Source organism: Perca fluviatilis, chromosome 7, assembly GCF_010015445.1.
Source record: "Perca fluviatilis chromosome 7, GENO_Pfluv_1.0, whole genome shotgun sequence".
NCBI classification, from domain to species: domain Eukaryota; kingdom Metazoa; phylum Chordata; class Actinopteri; order Perciformes; family Percidae; genus Perca; species Perca fluviatilis.
Window position 1 is genome coordinate 28,662,080 of NC_053118.1, and position 25,483 is coordinate 28,687,562.

The following is a 25,483-nucleotide window of genomic DNA, read 5'->3' on the forward strand; positions in this document are numbered from 1 at the left end:
TCATTTCAATAATCACTTTATTAATGAATTTAAGGCCACTCTGGACTGTGCAGAACTCATAAAGAGAGCAGAAATAACCCACAAAGTCACATTGCCCTCGGTTGCTTCAGTACTACCCTGTGAAGGCTGCTTTCTATTGCTGCTGAGCTTATCTACATCAGAACGGAGTCAAATCAAACATTAAGTAGCTTCAAATAAAAAACCCAAAACATCGGGTCAAGTGTAAAGAGTAAATGACAGAGACTGTACGCTGTGACTTTAGGAATATAAGCTTCCTTTGTACCATTTTGTTAAAAAATGCTCTACTCTTGGGATTTAGTGACAACAGAGCAGATGGAAACTTGCATTTACAGTCACAAAAGACAGTTTCCAGTTCACAACACAGCATGCTTCATATTTTCTACATAAGCACTGATATGTATCATCTCCACATTATGCCCAGTACATTCCCTCACTAATGGGTCAGTTGCCATGCATATTTAGCCTTGATATAAAGATGCTATCGTATTAGTGACCAAGTGTTGAAATACTAGTATTGTGTGTTGCTAAGGCCATAGGAGTTGAACATGTATTCACATAAAAGGATAATACAGTATATAGTCGTCTATTTATGAAAATCACAGGCAACCACTCTCAGAGCTCGTCTCGTCCATTTCAGCAGACGATTACCACAATGACACAAAGATAAAAAATGTTTACAGTACAGAGTTTGAAAAAAAATAAAAAGAAATTACTCGATCATCATGAACTATTCTCATTCCCTCAAGTTTTCTTCATCTGTGGTTTGTAAATTTTGGGAAATCTGAATACATGTTGGTTTGAGATTCTTTGAACCCAGAACTAAAAGATGCTAAGTGTTACCGAAATCACGACATAAGAAGTATACTGTACACACACGCACTATGTTTTATCCATCATCACAGCTTTCCATGCAGTTGTCTTTGGTTTTAGCCTGTTCACCTGCCAGTACAGCCACTCTCACTCTCACTGGAGGAAGAGGCCGGTTCTTTTTTCTCGTGTTTACAATCAAATCTGTCAAGAGTGGAGAGAAGTGAAGAGGAGGGCACAGAGTCGACATGCAGTATACGGGCACAAGTGGAAAGGAAATGGCAGAGGTCTATGCATGATGACTTGTTAAAGAACTGACTTTCAGAGTCACATGGTGGAGAAACTGGGTCAATATTGAAGATTACACCAAGTGACAAACTGTTTTATGCGTTATATATAGTCTATAAATTGCATAACATTGCTAAAGGGAACATATCTCAGATTTCAGTCAAATTTCACAAAATGACACACTGCCGGTGTTGGGTTGAAGCCTCACACCATCTATATGTCAACTTGACGATGCATTTAGACATGATTTTGTAGATTTTTAAATGATCAAATCGGATGAAAATGGCACAGAATATTTTTCAAAAACACAAACAAAAGACATAATCCTTCAATTGAACTGAAGAAAAAAAAAAATTAAATACATGCTAAATGTTCTTTTGTGATAACAGCAAAACAACTTATATTGCCCATCAACTGCAATCACGGAGATTTGTCATGTTGTGCTTCGGGCTCAAGCTACCGTTTGTCTACATGGTTAAATCTGGCTACAGTACCGTGAGCTGGAAAAAAGCATTTACTAATCTCTACTTCTAGACATGATGTTGCAGAAGTGACTTTTTTTTTTACTTTTGTGCAGAGCAAATGCTTTTTCTAGTTCATTTCTCAACAATATGTATAGATTAAGGACAGGAGATGGGCAAAAGATACATAATAAAGATTGACTGCATTTAAAGTGTTATACAAGTGTTACATACATATGAAGAAATGTTAAGCAAGACAGACTCCATTTTGATATGAATATAAAGTTCATCTGAAGGCAGAAGACTGATAACCATCACCAAGACCTGCTCTCTTTGATAAAGGCAAAAACACCCAAAAAGGAAAGTTGATATCAAAAGTAAATATCGGATATGCTGAAGCTTTAAAGGCTGAACTGAACACACTAATGCCACATAGAAGAACTGTACCCTGGTCTTGGCGTACAGAACTAAAATGTTTTCATTTTACTCTCATTCACTCGGGTAATTCCACTGAACATAAATTATGTGTACAGCATCCATAACTGAAAACATTAGAAAGATTAAGTCTATCTTTTGATACACATACTGTACCAAACAGATATAGATCAGCATCTCTGACCCCAGACATTAGCAGACATATCGGATATTTGCGCTGTTGTGAGTGATACACAAATCTGTCGAGTTCTTTCATTCATTACTCATTGTAGCAGCTTCACACGCTCAACTGGAAACAGGGAGCAGTCTCCTTCACTCATGAATTCATTGGCGCTGAGATGGAAAAAAATTAGTGTGACTGCTGGAAATTGCAGCTACCGCTCTATTAAACTCAATATTCTAAATAATGTAAGGAATAAGTGAAAAGACAAAAAAAGAACAAGCTTCTAAGGCATCACAAGGTTTAACCAGCGCCGACAGCGCTGTAGATATATAAACTCATAGAGTCCAACTTTTACCCTTCACTCTTCACTGTGGCTCCCTTGGAAGAAGAATAATTAGTGATGTAACCGGAAGGTGGAGAGCCATCACCTCACAGTTGAGAAATCCAGGTCAATTGTTTTCATTTTCAACAAATCAGGTGTTTTCATCACCCAAAGGCGTGCCCCACTGTCCGCAGGCAGTACGATGTTGCACAAACTAATTCCTCCACGAACTGCAGAAAAAGCTTAAAATGGGCAGAAAATTCCAGGCGATCGAGGAGGAAAACCACCATCCTACAGCATTTACGAATGGGATTAACCCATTGAAGTTATGGAAGAGTGAAACATGATTAGCGGTCTCTTAGGGTAGACTTTTTCTCTGAGTGGCTCTCTTTGAGTTTGGCAGGGGGTTTGGCTGAGCCTTTTGCTGGGACTTCGACAGGTGCTTTGACTGCAGCTTTGGCATGTGGTGTTGGTGGAGGTGGATGTGGATGTAGGCCGGCCTCAGTGCCGATGTTGACAGTGATGTTGGTGTAGAGGGGCATGTATTGCCGCGAGATTGTCTCATATTCAGCTGTGTTCATCCCATCCAACTTCCAGGTCTGACGCGTCTTGGCCAGCATGTTGAACCTTTAAATGAAGAGCAAAGACAGAGCCGTGTGAATAATAAAGCCTGCGTATCTTTGCATTTTACTGTACGGTAAAAACAATAACATAGCAAAGAGTATTTTTTCTGCCGTTTCTGCTTATGATCAAGCATTGCAGAGTTTGTCCTCCTTAACCTCAACACATTTCAGATTTTTTGAGTCTGCGTGCAAACTAAATTCAGATCTGCTGCTTCAGACTTTCCACATGAAACCAAATGCATCGTTTTTACCATACCTTTTTGGGTTCACATCATTGCCTTTGTCCAACTTATGTTTAATCATCTTGTAACGGCCGACCTTCAGGGATGGACGAGTGATATACATCCCCCCCAGAGACACTCTGAGAGACGAGAAACAAATATCAGTCTTTTACCAAGTCCAGCTAAGTCACACACATCACCTTATGTGATTCAATGGGACATTAACCAAAACATTGGTCTTGGGGTAGAGATTTATTGGTTAGTGTTTAGTATTTAGTCTAGATCACATTAATCAGAGTGCAGACATTATTTAAGCAGAACTTGAAAACTGAGGACGTAAATGTCCGACTGGCTACGGATGCTGTAAAAATCACAGGGCAACCTCCCATTTGGCCTGAATTATTCTCACCTGACTCCAATATCGTCGTCCTCTCCACCCCAGCCCCAGTAGTTGTTGGGAAAGCCGTTCATCTTAAGGTAGTGCAGTGGTGTCAAAGCTGACACTCCTCCAAAGTACATCTTGTACGGAAGCCTGGAGAGCATTAAAGTGTTTAGTCCAAATAAATGTGGGACACAGAATGTGCATATGGGTCCATCTGTGAAGAGCAAACCAGTCAATGGACATTCACAGAATAGACAGGACATACTTGTAGCCAAACTTGTCCATGGCGATGGCCGCGTGCTTGGGGTTGGAGTCGCAGACGTATGTGTTGCGATCGTCCTCCGGAATGAGGTCCACATCGTGGAAGAAGAGACAGTCCCAGTCTTCCTCCTTCATGGCCTCCCGGAAACCCACATTCATCAGCTTGGCCCTGTTGAAAGTGTAGTTTCCCGCCTGCCGAGAAAACACAGACACTTAATGTCAGAGCAGGCAGTGTTACAATGTAAGTTTTTTATATGGTAACGGCTAAAACTGACATTTTCTGTATAGTTTAAATACATAAAAAAAAAAGTGAGTAGGATTCACAATATAAAGAAATCCCATGATATAAGATTTACCAGTGAATGATAAATATAGCCTAGATATACTGCTCATCTCTACCACAATGTTAATATTGTGGTCACATTTTTCAGGCCTCATCTTCAGATATGAATTCCTCGATTCATACTAACAAAACGCAGCACAGGATCGAATGCTTCATCAACCTACTGGACTTATTTTGAGGTATTCTCCGAGCAGAGATAAGACAAATTCCACCATATAACAAATCCAGCTCAAGAGGTGTAAGAGATAAACTGCTGAGGAGTAAGTACAAATGAACAAATTGTTACAAGCAGCTAAGGAGATTAAAACCCTCTAAGCCACTTGAGCATTCTCATCCTCTAACATGCACATCCAGTGACAGACACTAGAGGGCACTCTTCATCTAGCCCAGGGGTCACCAACCTTTTTGAAACAGAGCTACTTCATGGGTACTGAGTCATACGAAGGGCTACCAGTTTGATACACTCTTCTGAAATAACAAATGTGCTCAGTTTGCCTTTAGTTATATATGATTATTAATGATGCTCATCTATGTGAAGACACTGATCATGTTAATGATTTCTCACAATAATTATCAACAATGACTTAACAAGGTGGGAAACAGATAATATCAATATTCAATTTTCATTTTTAGAACAGGCCTGAGGGCTACTCATGTGGTCCTTGGGGGCTACCTGGTGCCCGCGGGCACCCTGTTGGTGACCCCTGATCTAGCCTTCACTGTGCAAACAGACCAAATTAACTAGATGATAGCTGTAAATATATAACAACAAAAAAACCAAATTCACCCTTTGACTCTTGCCTTAGTGTACTAGTACAGTGGCCTGATAGCTTGGCCTGTGGTATTGCTGCTTGTAGCTTTCTCCAGAACTACTACAAAATTACTTACAGAAGGCCCACAAAGCACTTAATATTAGCAAACCCACTGACTAACTTTTCAGAGGAAAACTTTGTACTACATTCAGAGAAATGTTAACTGGTTATGCTGCAGATTCAGGTTTTATTCACAAAACTTCACAATTAAAATGTGGAGTATTCAGGGACATTTGCCACATGGCCTCATGCGCCATCCCATCAGGCCCCATATGAGAGCCAATATGACCTGGTTGCGTGTGTTTCACCTGGTGAATGACGTAAATTCCATAGTTGAGCTGTTGTCGCTGCAGAAAAGGATGCAAGTAGTATAGCAGGAACTTAAGGTGGTGTTCTCTGTTTCTGTGGGGAATGATGATGGCTGTTCGGTGCCTCGCCTCACAGTCGGGCGGCCTGTAGCGTCCTCCGCGCACCACCAGTGGATTTTTCCTCTGAACCTCTGCTAGAGTGAGCCCTGATGGAAAGCTGACGTGTATCGGCCCACCTGTGAGCAGTAAAATGGCCCGCTGTCATTACCAGTAGGAAACAAGATACGTTTAATCTAGTGAAGGCAAATAATCTGGTTATAGTTACAGACGCTATGATTTGAACGGGACATTTAAAATGACCCGATATGCTGAACTGAACTTCTTCCTGGAAAGGAAAATCCTGACGCTGGCACAGAGCTGGATGGGTTTGTAAATGTACAAAACAAGTTATGAGACTTGCTCTTTGTTAGATTGAAATGGAAACTTCTGTATTTTTCAACCCGGACCCTATTTGTTGTTTTTGTGTCTAAGTGACTAATGAAGACAAAAACATTTTTTTAATTCTTCCACTAATAAGTGAGAGCGCTGCAGCTGCAAACCAGGCTGCAATGTAATCGCACGGTGCAATTGCACACTCAATGTACGTCCACTAGTGCTCGTTTTTGCTACTGACAGACTCAGATTGTTATTATTAGTGTCTAACAACAATACGGAGAGATAGAGAAGTCTCGTTCTGAAATCTTGCGAGGTGACTTGTTGCTGGATGGGTTCTTTGAATTCGATGGCCATCCATGTTTAACCGTGCCAGAGTATACGGATGAACAGCTACTACAAATTGAAGAGTGGACAAGGAGAAAGACAGAGGGGCAGCAGGTAGAGGAGGGTGAACCTGCTGCCGCGAAGCTCGTGAGACTGGTGGTGTAGCTGTTGGTGTGGGTGTGGTTACCAGAATCAGAATCAGAAATACTTTAATAATCCCGGGGGGTAATTATTTTCGTTACCACTCCAGGTATACAAAAAAAAAAAAAAAAAAACATATATTATCAAGACTTTATGTCCTCAGAGGAAGAATTCCTATGTTGTAAGGAGTGGGACCTGTTGCTGCCTGATTTCAGAACACAATTTCGTATATATGTATATATAACAGATGGCAATATAACCCAGTGGCAGTGGCAAAAACAAGTACTTTCAGTAACGTTACACTGACAGTGCGCATTGCGCCATTGCAGCCACTTCGCGGCTGCAGCGCTTTAGCTCAATACTGGACCAATTTAAAAAATTGTTGTTCCCATTTGTCACTTAAAACACAGAAACATGGTAGAAAAGGGGGGCCTCATTACAGAAACTTCAAAAAAAAAAAAAAAAATCAGTAATCCTATCTTATCTCAGTTCAGGATGATATTTAGGATTTTTGTTTCCTAACCGCATTTAGGAAAAATCTAGATACATTTGTTTTATCTATTATTGAACCGTCTTAATTTAAGGATTTCCCAAATTAGGAATCCCAAATTAGGAATCCTAAATATGGATGGCATATACCCTGTCCTAAATTCAAAATAAAAATGGCAGCACTATTGTTAGGTCTGAACGGCAATTACAATGAATATGGGAAACAACATCAACACTGAAATATAATGATTGAAAGGCGATTGAACAATCACATTTACAATGGTGCTGACTAAAACTAAAAAAATTATTAAACAGCCTCAAACCACTGTCCCAACAATCCCACTTTTAGTTTATAAGTGTATCCCAAAAGCCCACAATCAGATACAAAAACATTTTAGAACTTACATTACTAAGAGAAAAAATATTTATGACTACAGTAAATAAAATTTAGGACTTGTTATACCTTTTAAGGCCTATTTGTGTTTAAAAGGAACATTTTCAAGACCGGCAGATACCCTGTCAGCTCTGTAAGACTGAAATTTGAATATCTGTGTTTAGAGTGTTGGTGGTACAAACAAGCAATCTGAGGATGTCACCATGGGGTATTAAAATGTTTCACAATTCAATGACATTTTATAGAATAAATTATTATTATATAAATGACTGTTAGTTGCAGCCCTAGTTGAGTTTTGTTTTTGGAAGAATTCCAAACTGCTCCCCAAAAACTTGTCTGTGATATGCCAACCTGAAGAGCCATAATGAAGCTCATCGCAGCCATCGGCATCTTGGTAGTGCCTGAAGTCGGCTAATTCAAAAATGTGCAAAGATGTGGAGCGTGGATGGAGCTGAGGCGGGCTGAATGAAGCTTACAGGCTACATTCACCTCCTGTAACAGCACTTGTCACTTAAAGCGGAACACCCTTAATTATTTAGAACTTCAAAGCAAAAACAAGGTTTTGTACCAGGCTTTAAACATGTTTAATTCTGGTGTAAAGTTGGGCATTTTAACACGGCGGTCTATGGGGATTGAATACCTTTTGGAACCAGCCTCAAGTGGCCACTTGATTAAAGATCATTTTTTAGCACCGGGGGTTGCTGCTTGGAAATACCAGACATTCTTCCCTCGTTAAAGCAGTTTCTGTGAACCTCCAGGTAGTTATCAGCATTTAGTTTCAAATAACTGGCAGTAATGTGGGAATGAAAGGGCAGAGGGCAAAACCTTGAAAACAGAAAACTAAGCCTGCTTCGACAGCGTATCCTAGTCATTCTGAATAAAACGTATGTAGGATCAGATTGTCTAGGTAATGTGTAACAAATCACAAATACAGGACACATAACAAGATCCACTTACTACCTTCTCCCCAAAGCTTTCAACCGTATCGCACTTTTCTTCATCAGGGGATGGAGTTTGCTTTGTTGTCTTTGAGCAAATGGAGATAAGAAGAGCGAGATTGAACGCTCTGGAGAAAAAAAAGCCAGTAAGTAGACCTTGAGTTAAGATTTTATTTTAGCAAACTGCCATTTACAGTACAAGGTCGAGATCGTAGGTTACCTATAAATTAAATATAAAGTCACTGCACGTTGTCATTCTGTTAAAATGAACAAAAACAAATGGCTGTCCGGCTAAAGTAAAGGAATGCAAGCTTTCCTCCTTATGGAAGCAATGGCTCAAGCAGTAAAGAGCAGTCTTAACACTGATCATGTGTTGTCAGCTTTAACTATGATTGTGCATTGATCTGCAAAAAATGATGCAGGAATTTTTTTTAAAACAAGCCATTTGCTATTTTGACCGACAGATTTACAACAAACCTAAAAACCATCTGACAAATATTCAAAATCACCAAATTTTAAAAGTAGGGGTGCACGATTCAGAAAATGTCACGATTCAATTCAATATAGATTTTTAGGCTCAAGATTCAATTAAAAAATTGATTTTCGATTAAAAAACTATTCGATTAAAAAAAACTATTCACAGTATGTAAATGTAGTTACTTTTCCCATGTGATTGCAGTAGACATACAATAAAAAAAAAAAAAGAATCGATTTTTGGAATTCTATGAATCGATTTTGAATCTGTACAGCTTGAATCGCGATTTGAATGTGAATCGATTTTTTTGCACATCCCTATTAAAAAAGGGACATCACAACTAATAATCTTCACTGATAATTATGGCCACAACATCAACCATTTAATTTAACTGCTGCTACTGTAATTACCCTTCGTGGTTGCTAATATGCCTCCACATCATTGTCTACATTGATGTACATGGGCAGTACAGTATTTTTGCCTGCTGTCTTACCGAGTCTGTCAGTGTTCGTTATATCGTGCATGGGTCCCCAATATAGTTACCCTTCCCCGTTTGTCAGGATTTTTATTTAACTTGCTTCTTTTCGTTATGGATTTTTTTAAATCAATGCTGACATCTACTAATTCAGACGGTAAAGTCACATTCAGCTTATCCACACGATCTGTGTCAGTGCAAAAGCCACAGTCCCCTTGCTAAACCAGTTTCAGCGAAACTCCAGAGGGTTTCTGTTCAGTTTCTGCGGTCTGGTATCATATTCGGTAATAACTGAATTACCTTATAATTCTTTTTTGATAAGAATTAATACAAAAAAGGTAGACAATGCCCTTACTTCATTCAGAGCTAATTTTAGAGAGGTGTTTTTCCCTCATTTTTCATCAGCGATAAAAGCTAATTTACTGTACATCCACTGTAAACAAAGAAAGTTTGTTTTTTCAAGTTTCCAAACCTGCTATTTTTTTTTTTTTTTTTTTTTTTTTTTTTTTTTTTTTTTTTTTTATAAAAAAAAAAAAAAAATATTTTAACTATTTTTTTCAATCCTTTTATTAAACTATTTTTTTTTTTTTTTTTTTTTTTTTTTTTTTTTTTTTTTTTTCCCTTTTTTTTTTTTTTTTTTTTTTTTTTTTTTTTTTTTTTTTTTTTTTTTTTTTTTTTTTTTTTTTTTTTTTATTTTTTTTTTTTTTTTTTTTTTTTTTTTTATAAAAAAAAAAAAAAATATTTATTTTTTTTTTTTTTTTTTTTATTTTTTTTTTTACAATTTTTTTATTTTTATTATATTTTTTTTATATAAAAAAAAAAAAAACAAGCGAGAGAGAGAGAGAGAGAGAGATGCTCATAGACAAGAGATGGAGCGTGTAGTGGACTAAAGTGTAAGATACAAAAGTTTTCTTTGTCTATAAAGCCGACTGTTACTGTACAGTTCTCTGGTTTATCAGTGAAATTTGACCGGAACTTTTCCCATTTGACCGATAAAATTAACATTACAGGTCCGGAACCAATTTTTTTTCTAGCGGAAACACTGTGGAAAACACAACTATAGAAGTGGAGAAGTCACCAACATCACCAATTTTCAAATAAACAAAAAATTTGTTCAATCCAAATCCAGTGAAATTTGCTTTTCAATTATGACATGTTAGTTGACAGAGGGGCAATTTATTTGCAAGGAGACCCATCAGCTGCTAGCAGTAACTCATATGGTCCTGGTGAAGGGACAATATATAATGAATAACAACTATATTTAATTATGGAAAATTGGCAGGTAAGTTTGTACATAAATCAATGTATCATTCAGAGATTTACTTGTGTGAAGGGGAGTGTGTTCTACATTCTGTAACAAAGTCTAATCAGGTACGATAAAATGAAACCGAAGCAGGCAAGACCACTCACCTATAAGAGGGGACGTCTTCGGGCAGTAGGGCATGCCATCTCCATGGCTAGAAGATTTGGATAGGTGGGAGAGGTTAGCATATACATCCCCTCCAGCGATGCCTGCTGCTGTGTGGTTGCGGCCTGTCAAACCAGTGGTGTCAGGCTTGCGGAAGATGCGGATGAAGTAGGAAACCCTCTTCTGGTATCCCTCTCGGGACAGCAGCGCCATGACCACCAGCTGGATGCCCAGGAACATGAACAGGTAGCGCCATTTGGACTGGATACTGACCATGGCGACAGCTCTGCGTCGTCAAAGCAACAAAATGTTTGGAGAAGACAGTCGCGTTCTGGCGCAACCTGACTTTCAGCTTCTAAAAAGTGAGGACTGTTAACTATGTATTTGATGGAGCCTGGTGTTGTGTCCCACACACAAAGTCAAATATACTACGTACCTTTTCTAAAAATCCAGCAACACACATGTGATAGTTACTGTAATTTAGGTAACAAGCACTAATATGCGGCAATAACGAGTATTAATATAGTGCTAGATACGTACAAAATAGACAAAAAGTAACACAAAAAGGCACTTTTGGTATGCTGCAATTGAAAAAGACCAAGGAGAGGAAAAATAGAAAAATATTGTAAACCAAGAAAAAAGTTCTTGTCTACTTTTCTCTATTTCACTGCATTCCTTGCTGCAGGCCACTATGTGGCAAATATCTCCAAAGTGGACTGTCGGTCCAATTTGTGATTGCCGATGGGTGGTAATGCCAGTCCCACATCATGTAGTTTGACCCCCATTGAAGTCCATCCGTGGCCCAGTGAAGCTCATTCTCCTCCAGTCAAATAAATGGCAGCGTCAGGGTCCCTCTCTCTCTCACTCGCTCGCTCACTCTTCCTCCCTTTGTGAGCTTTATGCTGCCTTCTGTTCTCCCTCATGTGCTCTCCTGAGAGAGGCCTCCACAACAACAACGGCCGCCATGACAAAAGGGAGCATATGCAGCCGTATAGGCCCTATACTTTACAGAGGATTACACAGCTTCCATCGACTCACTTCCTGACTGGCTGGAGAAACAGGGGGAGTGGACCATGACTAGCGTGGGAGGAGTGGTCAGTGGGTTGTGTGTGTCGAAAGTCAGGCTGAGAGAAAAAGGAATGGGGGAAGCGATGGAGGAATAGGAGGGTGAACTTTGATTCCAATTGCTATTGTTGTATAATGATGCAATCCCCAGCTCCGAGACACCTCAAGCAGCTGCCTGGGCCGACAGCCATTAGGCTCACTGGATGGACAGGAACTGGATCAGATACTCCAGCACAGCTCTGAAAGACAAGACACAGAAGAGGAGGAGGAACCATTACATTGACCGACGCCCTTTGGTTCAAACCGTTGACATCAGCAATTTTGTGCTTACAGCAGAATGCTTTTCCCACACAAACAATGACTGACTGTGCAACACAGGCCCAACAAATGGACTGTGTTTGTTTACATGGACACTCAACAGCACAGTTGGATAGCCTTGATTAATCAGGCCCAGCATGGGCTCCGGTGCAGATGCCTCCCCAAAGACAGGCCTGCAGCCCAAAGCGGATGGCAGACGGGAAGCCGTGCACTGCCGTGTGGATGAAACTTCCTAGTTCTAGAGCCAACAAACTCAATGGCCCTACTGCTGCAGGCTGCTGCAATGTGGTGTTTGCAGACCTTGCATAACCCCCAACCCTGCTCTTATGCTGTCCGCTGCAGTGTCCAACACATCCTCATTCACAAATCAATTAGTGCTTGTTAAAGAAGCCAGACTCAGACCACTAATCCTAATCCCACTCAATGCTACGAGACTGGTGGAGAATGAGAGAGACGTGAATAGATAAAAATAGCTATTGGTAGCTTCCAGCCTCTCACCAATACATAACACCATAAATTATTCTACAGCTTAGACTTCATTCCCAAAAGTCAAGATTTGTTAAAAGTTGTTAGACCGAATTAAAAAAGGTGCCAATGTCTCCCAAATGCACTTTAATTTAACAGCGAATGTCGAAATCATAAAGCCCAATACCATATCTGGGGTGAAAGAAGGCTTGTTTCCCTCGCATGGCTTTTTTTTTTTTTTTGGCTAATGTGTGATATATAAGACTAGAGTGCACGGTTTTAATGCCAGTTAGGTTCATTCCCACTGAATCATTAGTATGGGGTTGACATCTTCAGCCCTTAGAGCATGTCTTGCTAAATACACAGGGGAAAACAATGCATTAGTTTGCAGTAGTCTTCAGTCAAAACAGGTTCATTACACACAGCTTGTTAAGGGAGAGACAGGGAAAAAGTGACACTTAAGACGAAATATTGAAGAAAAAAAAGACTGCGTGCTCCGACAAGAGATGGTGGGAGGATGACTGCCTACCCTTAATGTGGCATTGCAAGTGATTCATTTCCATTGCCACTCTTGATCTTATGACAAACAATAAAATACTTTTCCTTCTATATTTCATATCTAGTTTTTAAGACTACGACTGCAATGCGGTTTTATAAAAAAAAAAATAAAATCATATGGAAACTAAATTGGACTCTGGTGAAAAGCTGAGTCTGGGAGCGTCATCACATTCCTTTTCCCTCAGTGAAGAGGGAAATAAACCTTAAATTGTGAAAACTACGACTGAAACACATGGCCTACTTGATATACTGATTACATCTGACAAACTCATGCTCACTGAACTGTAGTGTCTATGTATTTCTGTATTTTGCTTTGACAGATCAGCGAGGATTTTCAGTTCAAGGATAATAAAAGGTTTTTCTCTGAAGGGATATATGGATCAAAAAGAAGAGGAAAGCTTCGGCTTGCTGCTGCAGATGGTTTTCATCTGCATGTGGAACTGTGAGCAGATGGGAGATTGACCCCTCTCACTTTGCCTGGCCTCTACATTATATTAACCCCATAGATTATGGATATGGTTTATAAAGATCATGCCATAAAGACTTAATCCCACAGCATGGAAGTTCAACTCCACTACTCCGAGATCTGATCGAGAACAAAAAAAAAGCAGGGACCTGGAAAACATGACATAGACTTACTAACTGGTTCATGGTATTTCAAACTCACTAGATAAGTATAAATGATTACATCTCTCAGGTCAAAAAAAAGAAAAAAAAGACAAAACATGGCTGATAAGATCAATTGTGGAGTGCAAGTTTGAGCTGCTACATGCCTAAGAATCACGCATTTTGAAAACCCGCAGGGACTGAATTAAAACTTTCTGACAATCCTTCCTATTCTCCCTTATTCCAGAGTCGCATTTATCTGTAATGAAATATACGTATGTTAGGGCTGCTCGATTATGGGAAAAAATATAATCAGGACGCTCAAACGCAAATTTTTTGTAAGTGGTTACCGGCTTGGCAAACCAGGCATCGGCTTATGGTTGCCCAAATTGACAATACGGTTGCCATGTTTTAAACTGCCTATATTTGATGCAATTGATTTCTCATGTAACTATACCACACATTTTAATAATGAAACAATGAGATAATGGCTTGCAATACAATTTCCCATTCCTCTCAAATAGGGGTGAAATGGATAACAGAACTCACGGATAAGATTGCGGTTTTGAGTCACAGATCGGATAAATTTTCGGATCAGCACACAAAAGGGGTTTAACGGATTATTAAAAATGTAATAATACATTTGAACAATAATTACTTCTTTCATCAGTAAATTTATGTTAAAAGAGAAAAACAGATGAGAAAAGGGTATTTTACAATAACTTTGAATGCACCACGACCAGTTTTAATGAAACGCAACATTGAGTCCCGTCCGTTTAGTTTTTCCGACAGCAGCAGATACCAGTGCTAGTGTAATGGCAAAAATTACATTTAAGCATGATTATTTTACTTTTTATGTTTTATTTCTGTTTTAGTTTTCCCCACAATACTGAAAGGGAATTTATCTCATTCCCACATGTTGATTTTGATTCTGCTAAACTAGGGAGCCACCGAGTCTGGAGACGAATGCGTACGGCCTTTTGTTTGAACCCATAAAAGGTACAAGGTCACAGTAAATTATCTCTCTCTGCAGATTCAGTCCTCCCTTGCCAGTTGAGATGTACGGGGCATGTGACGTCAGGGTGAAAGTAGGGCAGAGGGGGAAAGAACGAAGTGGCTCCATGATGTCTCTTGAGCTTTAGCATTATCTTTATCGTCTAAAGTTGCCTGTAAGAAATGCAAAGTTATGTTTAGACCAAGAACATGTGCGATTATCACTCCCCTTTTCCTGTTGTGCATATAAGCGCAGTTTGTTCACTCACTGAAGAAACTTTTCCAAACTGATGAGCTGATGTGCTTTTTGTGAAACAGTATTACTCCTATATTTGCAAATATAGCTAATAAAATACAAAAAAACAACTTTGTTTAGTCTTCGACTGTCATATTTGTTTCACTTTAATAACTTTCAAAACTTTACCCCTGCTGCAAAGGAAAACTTCCACAACACTAGTTTGTGTCTTTTAGCTCATAGCGGTTCTCTGAATACATCCGTGGTTGTACGTCCCGCTGTTGGAATCCTCTACAGTGAAATACAGTCACACTACATCATCAGCATTTTAACTGTGTTTAATCCAGCTACTAGCTAATGTTACCTGCTGCCAAGTGTAAAACGTGTTATTAGTGTTTACAGCAATGCTTCTGTAGCCTCTAACGTCTGTTTCGGAGCATCAGAGAGCAGCGCAGACATTTCGTGGCACCGCAGTGAGGCACCGAAATCCACGTTGCTAGTTTTGATTTGTTTTGATATATTACGAAAAACACAAATATTGAACAGGTGGTTGCCAAAGAGGGCAACCAGAGGCCACAAACTGGTTGCCAACTGACTCAATATGGTTGCCAACGGCAACCGGGCAACACTTACTGTCGAGCACTGCACGATTATTTCAGTCAATATTAAAATCACGATAATTTAACATGATTACTCGTTGACTTCTGGAAAGATGCTGCAATTATTGAACTTTAAAAAACACAGTGGAAAAAGTTAAAGAAATCAACAGTAAAAAACAAACACGCTACCTACAACTGTGAAATTTGCCTTAATACTTTTCCTATTTAAACTTTTTTTTTAGAGAAAATAATTGTTTACTTGCAAAACTTAATGAGCTAAACCATTGTTAATCTCGATTATTCAGTTTTTGTAATCATTGGGAGCCGAAATCATAATCACGATTACATTTTGATTAATTGCACAGCCCTAATGTATGTCTTTATAAAAAGGGGAGAAAGGATTGAGTCTGGTTTGCTATATTGCTTGGGGGCCATATTGTAAGAGAAGTTGGCAGCAGGCACCTTCTTCAACAAAGCTCAGGCACTGACTTAACACGCATATAAAAGAGATCCAGTGACTAGATGTAAACGAATCCTTCTGTTAGCTAAAAGACTGAGGAGTGAACCAAAGAGAGAGAGGGACAAAGCAAACGAAGAGGAGCTGAAGGGGGAGATGGAGTGTCGCCAAAAGTCTGGTTACACTATGTTCTTTTGACTTCATTGTCTCTCCTGCACAGATATCCTTCCTTTTTGCATTCAGAATTTAAAAAGAGGCAGGTTTGGCATGACATAACATACTTCAGCACACCAAAGAGAGCCTTTCATGGTCTTGTTCCCAGCACCCCGCTCTTCTCTTATTTTCTTTTTACCTCGCTGTGCAATGTGTGCTTTAAAGAGTGATGGCACATAACTGCCGTCAAATGGGACCTTTTCTTTTCTGCCCATAGGGCATTAATATTGCATACATATAGTTTGTCCACATGGATGCTTGCACACACGAGTGACTGCCAGAGGAGCCGAGAGGGCTAGCATGGGGGTTTGAGTGAAAAGCCAACATGAAAATAAAAAGGGGATAGGAGTTATATTTAGATCATCTAGGGACTTATTAGCTCATGCGCTGCGGTTCAAATCGTAAAGGGACAGCACAGCACTCATGCACAGCCCATTGACGGCCTTATCAGCCCCAGAGGGAGATAAACGAGCAGCCAAACCAAGTCACAGTGGGGGGTAACCATACAAGGGGTTTACCTAACCAGACATTCCTACGGAGTCTCTTGGCACTAACACATAAAACCACTCTTCTTCATTGTCCAACTGTTAAGGCACCCCATTTCCTGAACCAGAGCTGTTCAGCAGCATTTATGCACAAATCATATTTTTAACAGCAACAGTCATTTATTACTTGTCATGGGTTATTTTACAGTTGCTATCTGAGCATTACGTTCCAGGCGCAGCTGGTTTGAGATGTGGCCCATCCATGCTTGAATACAATGCTATTTTACTATTAAAAATTGGCAGCAACTCATTTCAAGTGTTACGGCAGCTAACGGAAACAAAAGCCATTAAGTATTGGCTATTGATTTCTGAAGTCTTCAGAGGCATGAGACAGTGCCTGCAAGATAAGGGAAATGATCAACACTTCTGCTCCAATTGTTGTTGTTGTTTTTACAAAGTACAAATAAATAGAGGAAAGAAAAGCTTGCCACAAAACCTGGACTAGACTGATGTCTCTGGTAAGGGCCTTAACCTCTTCACCTCATTAAAGCATATAGGAGGATGAAGCTTTCACATCTGCCTGAGTGTGTCATCAGTTCTATATGTGCCAGCCTATTGAGGATGAGCGAGTTCTTTCCAGCCTTAAATGTGTGACCTTTGTGTTAAATCTGCTAAACCCCTACTACTGTTAGTGTGGGGAAAGTCCATGAAATGCCACTTTTTTTGCACAAAGATTCACTTTAAGCTTTGAGAATTAGACTCCTGCATGCTATGAGGACCTGTTATTCGTCTCTCCTAAAATCTTATACCGAACTTTGGAAAACAGATCCATAGCAGGACAAAACAAACATTTATACACATCTACCAATAAAATACCAAAAGAGCTGCCATGAAAAAGGACAGTCAAAATGAGTACTTAAATGTACAGTCCCCTGGGTCTCTTTCAACAGCAACCCCGATTTTCCACTGGGCACGTCTGTGCTGCGTTCCGGTTTTGTTCTCCGTCCTCCACCATGCGCCATACCACACCGGGAGCGTCTCAGAAGCTGAGCATCTTGCCTGCCCGACTTGCTCGATTATATTGGCTCTACAAGTATTTTACAAAACAATCACGTGTTTATTAAACTAGTATCTACCTTCCAAGCTCTCCTACAGTTAAACTCCATGCCTTCTCTTTTCTGGCGTTACCCTGTGATGTCCGTCATGTTTTTCCACCTCCAAGATGAATCTCTCATTGTCCTCGGTGTTGTAAAGGAGACATATACGATATTGGGAGGTCTTTTGGTAAATCGACTGGATACTCTCGTTGTTTCACTTCCTGCCCGGCTGTCCAAAAGGCCCGCATGAAAATAGACCTGCCGCGTGTCTTTAGCGGAGCGGAGAGCCGCTTCACGCACACTTCTGGGACGTGCCGTGGTGCGGCTGGTGGAATATCAATCACTGACTTGAATGGCTACGATTGCTCACGGGGGCCGCAGCGCAGTCGCGCCCAGTGGTAAATAGGGATAAGAAGATTGCGTGGCAGGAAAACAGGTGCCCTTTTAAAATAAATGTCCACAATTACAGTGCATTTGTTAACATGCTATTGTAAATTAAGTATAGTTATGTTAAAAGTTAGTCGTGCAGAATAATGAAATTTCTTTTCACATTTCTACACCACCCACGCTATAAGATTTGTAAACATTGATACTGTTGCATATACAGTATGCTGGGCTTAGACTTACATAACTGCAACTGATTTCATTGATGTGTACACGTCTGCTACCAGAGAAAAAGAACTAACAGGAAAATTAGTTTGATGAATGAAAGAGAAATATGTGGTCAACTAGAATAATTTCCAGATCTGTGGTCTGCATAAAGAGAGCAGAAAGAGCAGAGGTGAAAATGGGTTAAAACACTAATCAGGAAGGAAAGGAACTGTAGCTTGATTAGACTGAATTGCCATTGAGATTTCCAAGACCAAAGGAACCTATAATTTAGGAGAAAACTGCTTGAGTAGCTGTATTTCACCATTTGTAAAGTTTTTGTATGAAACATAAAATACTTCTTGAGCCTTATCCACTTCCAAGTCTGCATTGCTTTCTAATTACTTAAAATCTCAATGAACCATGTAGCACATGTAGGCCTAATGATTCACAGACATGGCTAAGTTTTAATCTAATTCTAGTTTGGGAATTGAGCCATTTACTTGGCATTATGTTTCTTCTTCTTGTTAGAGAGGAGTTTTAATGTTAGCGAGGTCATTTTCTTGGCTATAGTGTTGTATTCGTAGTGAGGAAAGAGGAGATCAGGGACCGCAAGCATAGAGGACATGAGCAGGATAATGTGATGCACAAAGTATGTTATTAAAAAACTCCATAACAACCTTTCATGATATTGAGAGAAAAAAAAAAGAGTGTTCCTATTGTCTGTTCTGCACATGCATTGCTCAGTCCCTCCAGGATATCAAGATGTTGCGATCCCAACAATTCACGCAAATTCAACCAATCACCGTGAATTTGGTGCGACTCGCAATTTTGACCAATTACCGCAACTTTTCCGCAAATTTGACCAACAACCAGAGTTTTCCGCGACTTCAACCAATCCCAGCAGTCCCACGTGCCAAACTTTGCATCAGTATGTGACTCTGAGGCGTACTCTGAGAGCCACTGACCAAGCGGGAGTGAGAGCGGGTTGACGTAACACACATACGATCCAAAATTAATTTCCTTGTTTCTGATATGAAGACGAGACGTGCGTGACTCGAACATCTCACATTTACCAACAAAACGAACAGCCAAAGACCGTGCAAAAACCTTTCAGACCGTCCTGTCAACCTGTATACATTCTAACATCAATGTACGCTGTAACGTTCACTCTAAAGTCGCTGAAAGCTGCTGCGGTTTCAACCCTGTCGGCTCTCTGCAGCGGGCGGGGCTGCTGCTCAGTTCCCCCCGCGACTGAGGCACGCACGCACTCTGCCATTAGAAATGTGCACAGAAATTCCAGCAAACTTGCTTTATCAATTGTGTCTCCTTTCACTCAGCCATGAAACATTAAGTAATTAATGATTGATCCATGTTATCATTTCCTCATCTTTAATAACTGAGATAAGGAATCCAGACCGGAGCCTACCTCTAGACTACAGGGTTAAATTCCATATGATGAAATCTTTTTTTTTTTTAAAGCACTGATTGAGCTCCACCATTGGGGAAACATTTAAATTATTTTCTGACCAATAGCCGAACTTTGTTGACTGATCATTAACCATTAACTGACAAGCAGGCAACTGATTCCCAGTTCACACGTCTGGGAGGCTCTGACATACTTTCTGCATTTTGTGGACAGCTGAGCAGTGAGTCTTGATGTTCCGTGCATTGTCGTGGACACATGCAGCCAATTTCCTGGAACACAAGTCCACAGGGGTCCACGGCATGTACGTCTCTGAGCCTGTCTCCACCGCATTCACCTGCAAGGTTGTCAGCCGTGTGTCTGCCTGGCATACTCCGTGTGAAGGACAGCCGATTAAATCCGGCCAGTCCTCGTCGATAAAGTGGCATGTGTCACATAGCTCTCCGTTATGAGCGCTGTCCAGTGGAGAGCCACGAGCAGAATTAAAAGAGCAGCTTAATAGCCGAGACACACCAACCAGACGGCCGACCGTCGACAGAAAAGCCAGTCGGAATGATCAGTCGGGTCCCTGAGGTCCAAAAAACTGCCTCGGACGCCTCGGACACCGACTTGAGAAACGTAATACGTCTCCATAGCAGCCGGCAGCGCTACGCTGTATTGTTGCCCAAGAAATGAAAACCGGCAACTGATAGGACGAATGAGTCACATGGGTTTGTTTTCTCCGGAAATTCAAAGCCAGACTGTCATGGCGGCTTGTTCAGAATACGATCTCATATTGTACTAAAATAGTTCACTGAAACATGTTTCTGAAAACATTTTAAGTGAGAAATAGGCCATGCAGTTCCTGAATCTGTCTTCATTTCGGATCGACAAAGGTCAGTTTAAAAGATTTTCGTCAGATTTTGAGAGACTCTGTCACGCTCATCCCGCTTGTCATTTCCGGGTGAGTCCCGACTGCCCTGTCTCCGACTGAACCTGTCAGGTCGGCCAAAATGAAGGCCGACAGCCCCGCAGACTGACGACGGGTACGGGACACACCGAACAGACTCGAGTCACCGACCTCGCCAGACTGTCCAATGGCTGATTATCGGCTTGGTGTGTCTCGGGCTTTAGACGCAACTTGCTAGTGCAAAGTTAGCAAATAGATTGAATGATCTATTTTTCTTTTATCATGCAAAACGTTAATATAACTTTTTATTTTTATAATATTGTTTTAACTGTTTAACTGATAGTATTAATCGGTCAAAATTCTCAATGTTAATGGTTCAATATTTAATCATTAACATTCCTAATTCAAAACAGCTGGATAACTGGTCTATGTCATTCCACAAAAATGATATTGAGGCTCTGTGAGTGGAAGCTTCCCAAGTACAGGGTTAGGAACTGCTATTCAATACCACACACAGGAGTTAAACTGATCTGGACAGATGTGGTAAGCAGACTGCTAACGGTTCTTACACAACAGCATCCTTTTTCTTTACTAGGCTGCAAAGACACAAACCAAATCTTAAAGGTGAACTATTGTGCTTTTCCGTACTTTCTGTCATATCTATAATGTTACGTCAGATTTTCATGTTTAACGTGGCCAGAGCTTTAAATAATGAGGTTAACGTATTTCAGAGACATCCCCGTGCACTAAAACACTCAGATTTCCTACTGTTTTAAATGCCCTGGGTTCAACCGTTTTTTCTACTCTCGGCTCGGTGTCACTCCAGCCTTCTGTGATTGGTCATCTGCTCCAGGAAGGCAGGACTGTAGTGCGTTTTTTTTAAGCTACTGCGGTGTTAACGTTGTCGCATGTAGGGATGCAGCGGTTAACCGCACTATTAACCGCGCTTTAAAATATCACGGTTCATTAATCGTAAAGGCTGCGCTACACTGAGTGTTAACTGACTGCAAGTTATGTGTAGCAGTGTGTGCAGTTCTTATTAAACCTTCTTGACAACATAAACGTTCGCGCACACACGGCACATCAGACGCCAGTCCGGTCACCGCGAGTATTGACTGACAAAAGTGATGTACAACGGCTCCCCGTGGTGGGATAACTTACTGCTGCCATTTTTTAACGTTACATAAAGTTAGCCAACACCAGGAAAACACAGAGCAGAGCCAGCCCCTGACCTCAGGACAGCTGCAGCTGCAACGGGGAATTCAACCCAAGTTGGTAAGCTTGCTAGCGACTTTGTTTGTTAACCTTGTTGTTAAGCGTTTGTTTACGTTACCTAAGGTTGGCCTGTTTAATGTTAACGGTAACGTTACAGATAACAGCTTACGAGTCAGAAGCCGACATTTGCATTTACAGTGAGCGAGCTGACGATAGCGTTACGTTCGTACCAGGGAAAACTCCACAACAGCTCAAACAGGTCACTGACGTCACCACTTAACATTACTTACTTACTCCTCTTCATCCCCTGTGGGAGATAAGGCTGCAAAGAGATCTCTCCATCACATTTATTCCTTGGCAACATGCTGCACATCTCCCTGTGACAGGTGCATCTTGTCTAGCAGCTCCTCCAACTTTTAGACACACCAGCTAGCAGGGCCATTTGTAGCCCAAAAAGGCCCAACTTCTTTCTAAGGACAGCACTGTTGTTGCCAACTTTGTTTGTCGTGTGACTGATTCACCTCTAGTCTCTAATCTTTTCAGATCAATTTAAATAAGAAGGTTGATGATTGATCATATAATCATTTTCAAAACATTCAAAACTGCTACTGTGTTATTTCTGTTTCAAAAGGCAGCAATAAATAACATTAAAATCTAGAGTGTTCATGTAATTTCATACATTAGCAGTGACTTAATTAATTTAATTAATGCATAATAATCGTGATAATCGTGAAACCTTGATTATTTTTCAGACTATAATCGTACCAACAAAATCTATAATCGTTGCATCCCTAGTCGCATGTAGCTACAAGCTAACAGTAGTGAAAGATGTCATCTTGACTCCCAATGTTGTTAATTTGACCCAATTTTGAGTCACATTATTGTTGAAACATGTCCGGTTGGGTAGTATTTGCTTCAGAAGCTGCTATATTCTATTACTGTGCACTGCTAACTATAGTAGCTGCGTGCTAACCCCAGGGAAACGTGTAATCTTGGGTGCCAATATTGTTAATTTTACCCCAATTTCGGGTCACAGAAATGTGCCCGGTTGTGTCATATTTGGTTTATAAGCCTTTATTGGTGTTTTTCACGGTGCAAAGTCCTGCTGTATCCTCCGTTGAAGCCAGACAGTGACTGTACAGAGACAACAACAACAGAAGCAAGATGCGGACAACTGACCAATCAGAGCAGACTGGGCTTTTTCAGGAGGGGGGCTTAAAAGAGACAGGTGCATCAACAGAGCGTCTCAGACGTATTCAGGGTGAATACAGGTGTATGCAGCCGTGGGCAGAATGAGAAAAATAAAGTATTTTTTCTAACATTAAAGCATGTAAACATGTTCTAGTGCAAATACAAGTATGAACCTGAAAATGCTATATAATAAATCACCTTTAACAATAATAATAATAATAATAATAATAATACAGCAGACTCAAGGTAAAAATGTTATTCAGATTCTGTATACGCAAGCAGGCCTTTTCTATCAAGCAACAACCGAGCAAAACCAGGCAATGAAATAATGTGCAACATGCCCCGAGAAAAGCGGTGTCTGCATAACAACGCGTGCCAGCGTTCTTGTCATGGCAACCCATCCTGAGCCCTGGCCATTCATCACGGGTGCAGCTGGTACATGTCTCTATGGCTGTTCCCTTGAGTTTGACTCTGCTGGGACAGACTGCTGAGGAGAGGGAGGGAAAGAAACACATCATCCTCCTGCTTCCTCCCACTTTTTCTTCTTATCTCTCTGCCTTTGCTTGCATATAGTGTTTCCATAGTGTAGTGTTCACCTCCAGCTATACCCAACCCACCAGGGATAGCCACTTATCCAATCACAGTAACTTGCAGTGGGTTGCAAACTTAGCAATGGCCACCATGGAGATAAAGAAACCCCCATGTGGACAGAAAAACCACAACAAAACTGGAGCAACAAGTTACACAACAAAGAAGAGTTGACATCACAGGTCCTGTAACATTTAGCCCACTTAAACGGGTTCCACGGGTATATCCAAAGCAGAAATAACAAAGAACAAAAGCGATATCAAATGGAGTAGTTTGTTCTTTTTTGGTTACTGAGGATTAAAAAACATGTCATGTGTAAGATAATAATTGAAAAAACTATCATTATTTAAATAAATAAAACCATTGTTGATGTCCCTGTCACAGGATTATATTATCACAACAAGCCTTGATGTTACAATAACTGCCAGTGGATAGTGCAGAGGGGAACCTTTCATGTTTTGCCTACAATTAAGTAACAGAGGATAAGGATAAGTACAAATGTTATAAGGGGAGACTGTACATAGTTAAATGCACATACAGCTAACTTTGTGTTAAACGTAAACTTAGAAATGGGCCAACATATTTGCTTTTACATCGAAGCTATTAAGGTACTCAATCTGCTTGTGGAAAATAAAAAAGTAGTCCTTTCTGCCTTCTGCATTGGTCCTCTCATTCCTCAAGTATTGACTCAATCAATCTGACAGTCTAGAGGGGGAGGGGGCTGCCTTTTGTTCTACTGAGGAGGGTATACATGGAAGTACAAGGAAAGAATAGAGGCTATAAAACTTGTTTTAACTGTAAGTCAAGCGACTTACGCGACAAAAGTAGCATTAAATGGCGCAATCAATGAGAATTTCAACACCCCTTAATATCTTAACAGTGGCCGCACCAGAGTTAGCCAACTCATAACGTAACGTTAGTTAGCTATTAATAAACGGAGTTGTTTGCCGATTCCAGTTGTCATTAAGTTATTACAAAACTTGATTGTGTCGTCATTATGCGTGTAGCAGACAGTTACATAGAAACTAGCTGGGTTAACTCATGGATGTATTATTGAGAACGGGTTAACTTGAGAGGCAAGCAAACTTCAAAGGGGTTAGTTAACTAGCTAAAAGTTCTGCAGACATTTTAGGGGAGTAACGGGGGCGTAAATTGAGCTGGCATTAACAAACATTACCTTTGTCAATGTTGGCTGTGTAACTACTTGATTAGCCAACTAATAACGCACATTTTCAAATAAAAAACGGATTAAACTTGTGTCATCTATTGTTTCTGTTAAACCCGTTTAAGCGTTCTGTAAAGTGTAACTAACGTTACCGTTAACGTTACGGGTCTTAGCTAGTTTTAAGTTGAATCCTTCAACTGTTGTGTGAGTGACGTGGGACATGTTTACCCAAAACAATCACGCTTTTAAAACATAGTTAATCCTGTAAACTCAGCAGAGGAAAACTGCTCCAACCAAACTCCAACTACGACTGATCCTCGCCAGCTGTGTCGGGGAAGACGAGCCAAACCATGCCGAGCTAGCCGCTGCGGTCGTTGGTTAGCTGGCTGGCTGGCTGGCCGGCTGGCCGGCTAGCTAGCAAGCAGCCACACATACGGTGCTTTTTCGGTTTCTTTTAGCGATATATTTAACAGTGTTATTCTTACCAGACGAGCTGTTTTTATCCCTTGGCTGGTGAAGTAGCTAGCTGTTAGCCGTCGACAGTACTCCCCCCCACTCCTCCGTATTTCCGATATGTTTTGAAGTTGATGCTGTGTGGTCTCAGTGACGTGTGGTAACGTTCCAATAGCAAATGAGCAGATTTCCCCTCCCCTTCACTGGAACCTCCAAACTACATTATAAAAAGCCCCACTTTCGCTTTTCGTTCTTAACGCAAACATTTAAATCCCAATGGTAACATTAAAGCTGTAACAAAATCAATCAAAAATCTTTAAAAAAAACGGAAATTAGAATATTGTCAAAGCA

General features: G+C 40.4%; 1 protein-coding gene across 1 annotated transcript; it reads right to left on the bottom strand.

The window, feature by feature from the left end:
- On the bottom strand, window positions 1-25,483 carry si:dkey-199f5.8 (beta-1,4-galactosyltransferase 3). Its single transcript, XM_039805593.1, has 7 exons — window positions 25,165-25,483; window positions 10,529-11,830; window positions 5,448-5,683; window positions 3,989-4,176; window positions 3,751-3,873; window positions 3,377-3,481; window positions 1-3,124 (listed from the first exon to the last, which is right to left on the bottom strand). Exons 2-7 carry the CDS (start codon window positions 10,800-10,802, stop codon window positions 2,845-2,847), a joined length of 1,206 nt encoding a protein of 401 aa, XP_039661527.1. The 5' UTR covers window positions 10,803-11,830; window positions 25,165-25,483; the 3' UTR covers window positions 1-2,844.

What these genes read in the sequence shown, in the direction of transcription:
- si:dkey-199f5.8 (XM_039805593.1), bottom strand. Translation starts at nt 10,802, where the DNA reads ATGGTCAGTATCCAGTCCAAATGGCGCTACCTGTTCATGTTCCTGGGC. An exon ending in GAAGACGTCCCCTCTTATAG is followed by an intron (nt 5,684 to 10,528) that starts GTGAGTGGTCTT and finishes TACTGCTCACAG; the next exon opens with GTGGGCCGATACACGTCAGC. An exon ending in ATGGACAAGTTTGGCTACAA is followed by an intron (nt 3,874 to 3,988) that starts GTATGTCCTGTC and finishes AATGCTCTCCAG; the next exon opens with GCTTCCGTACAAGATGTACT.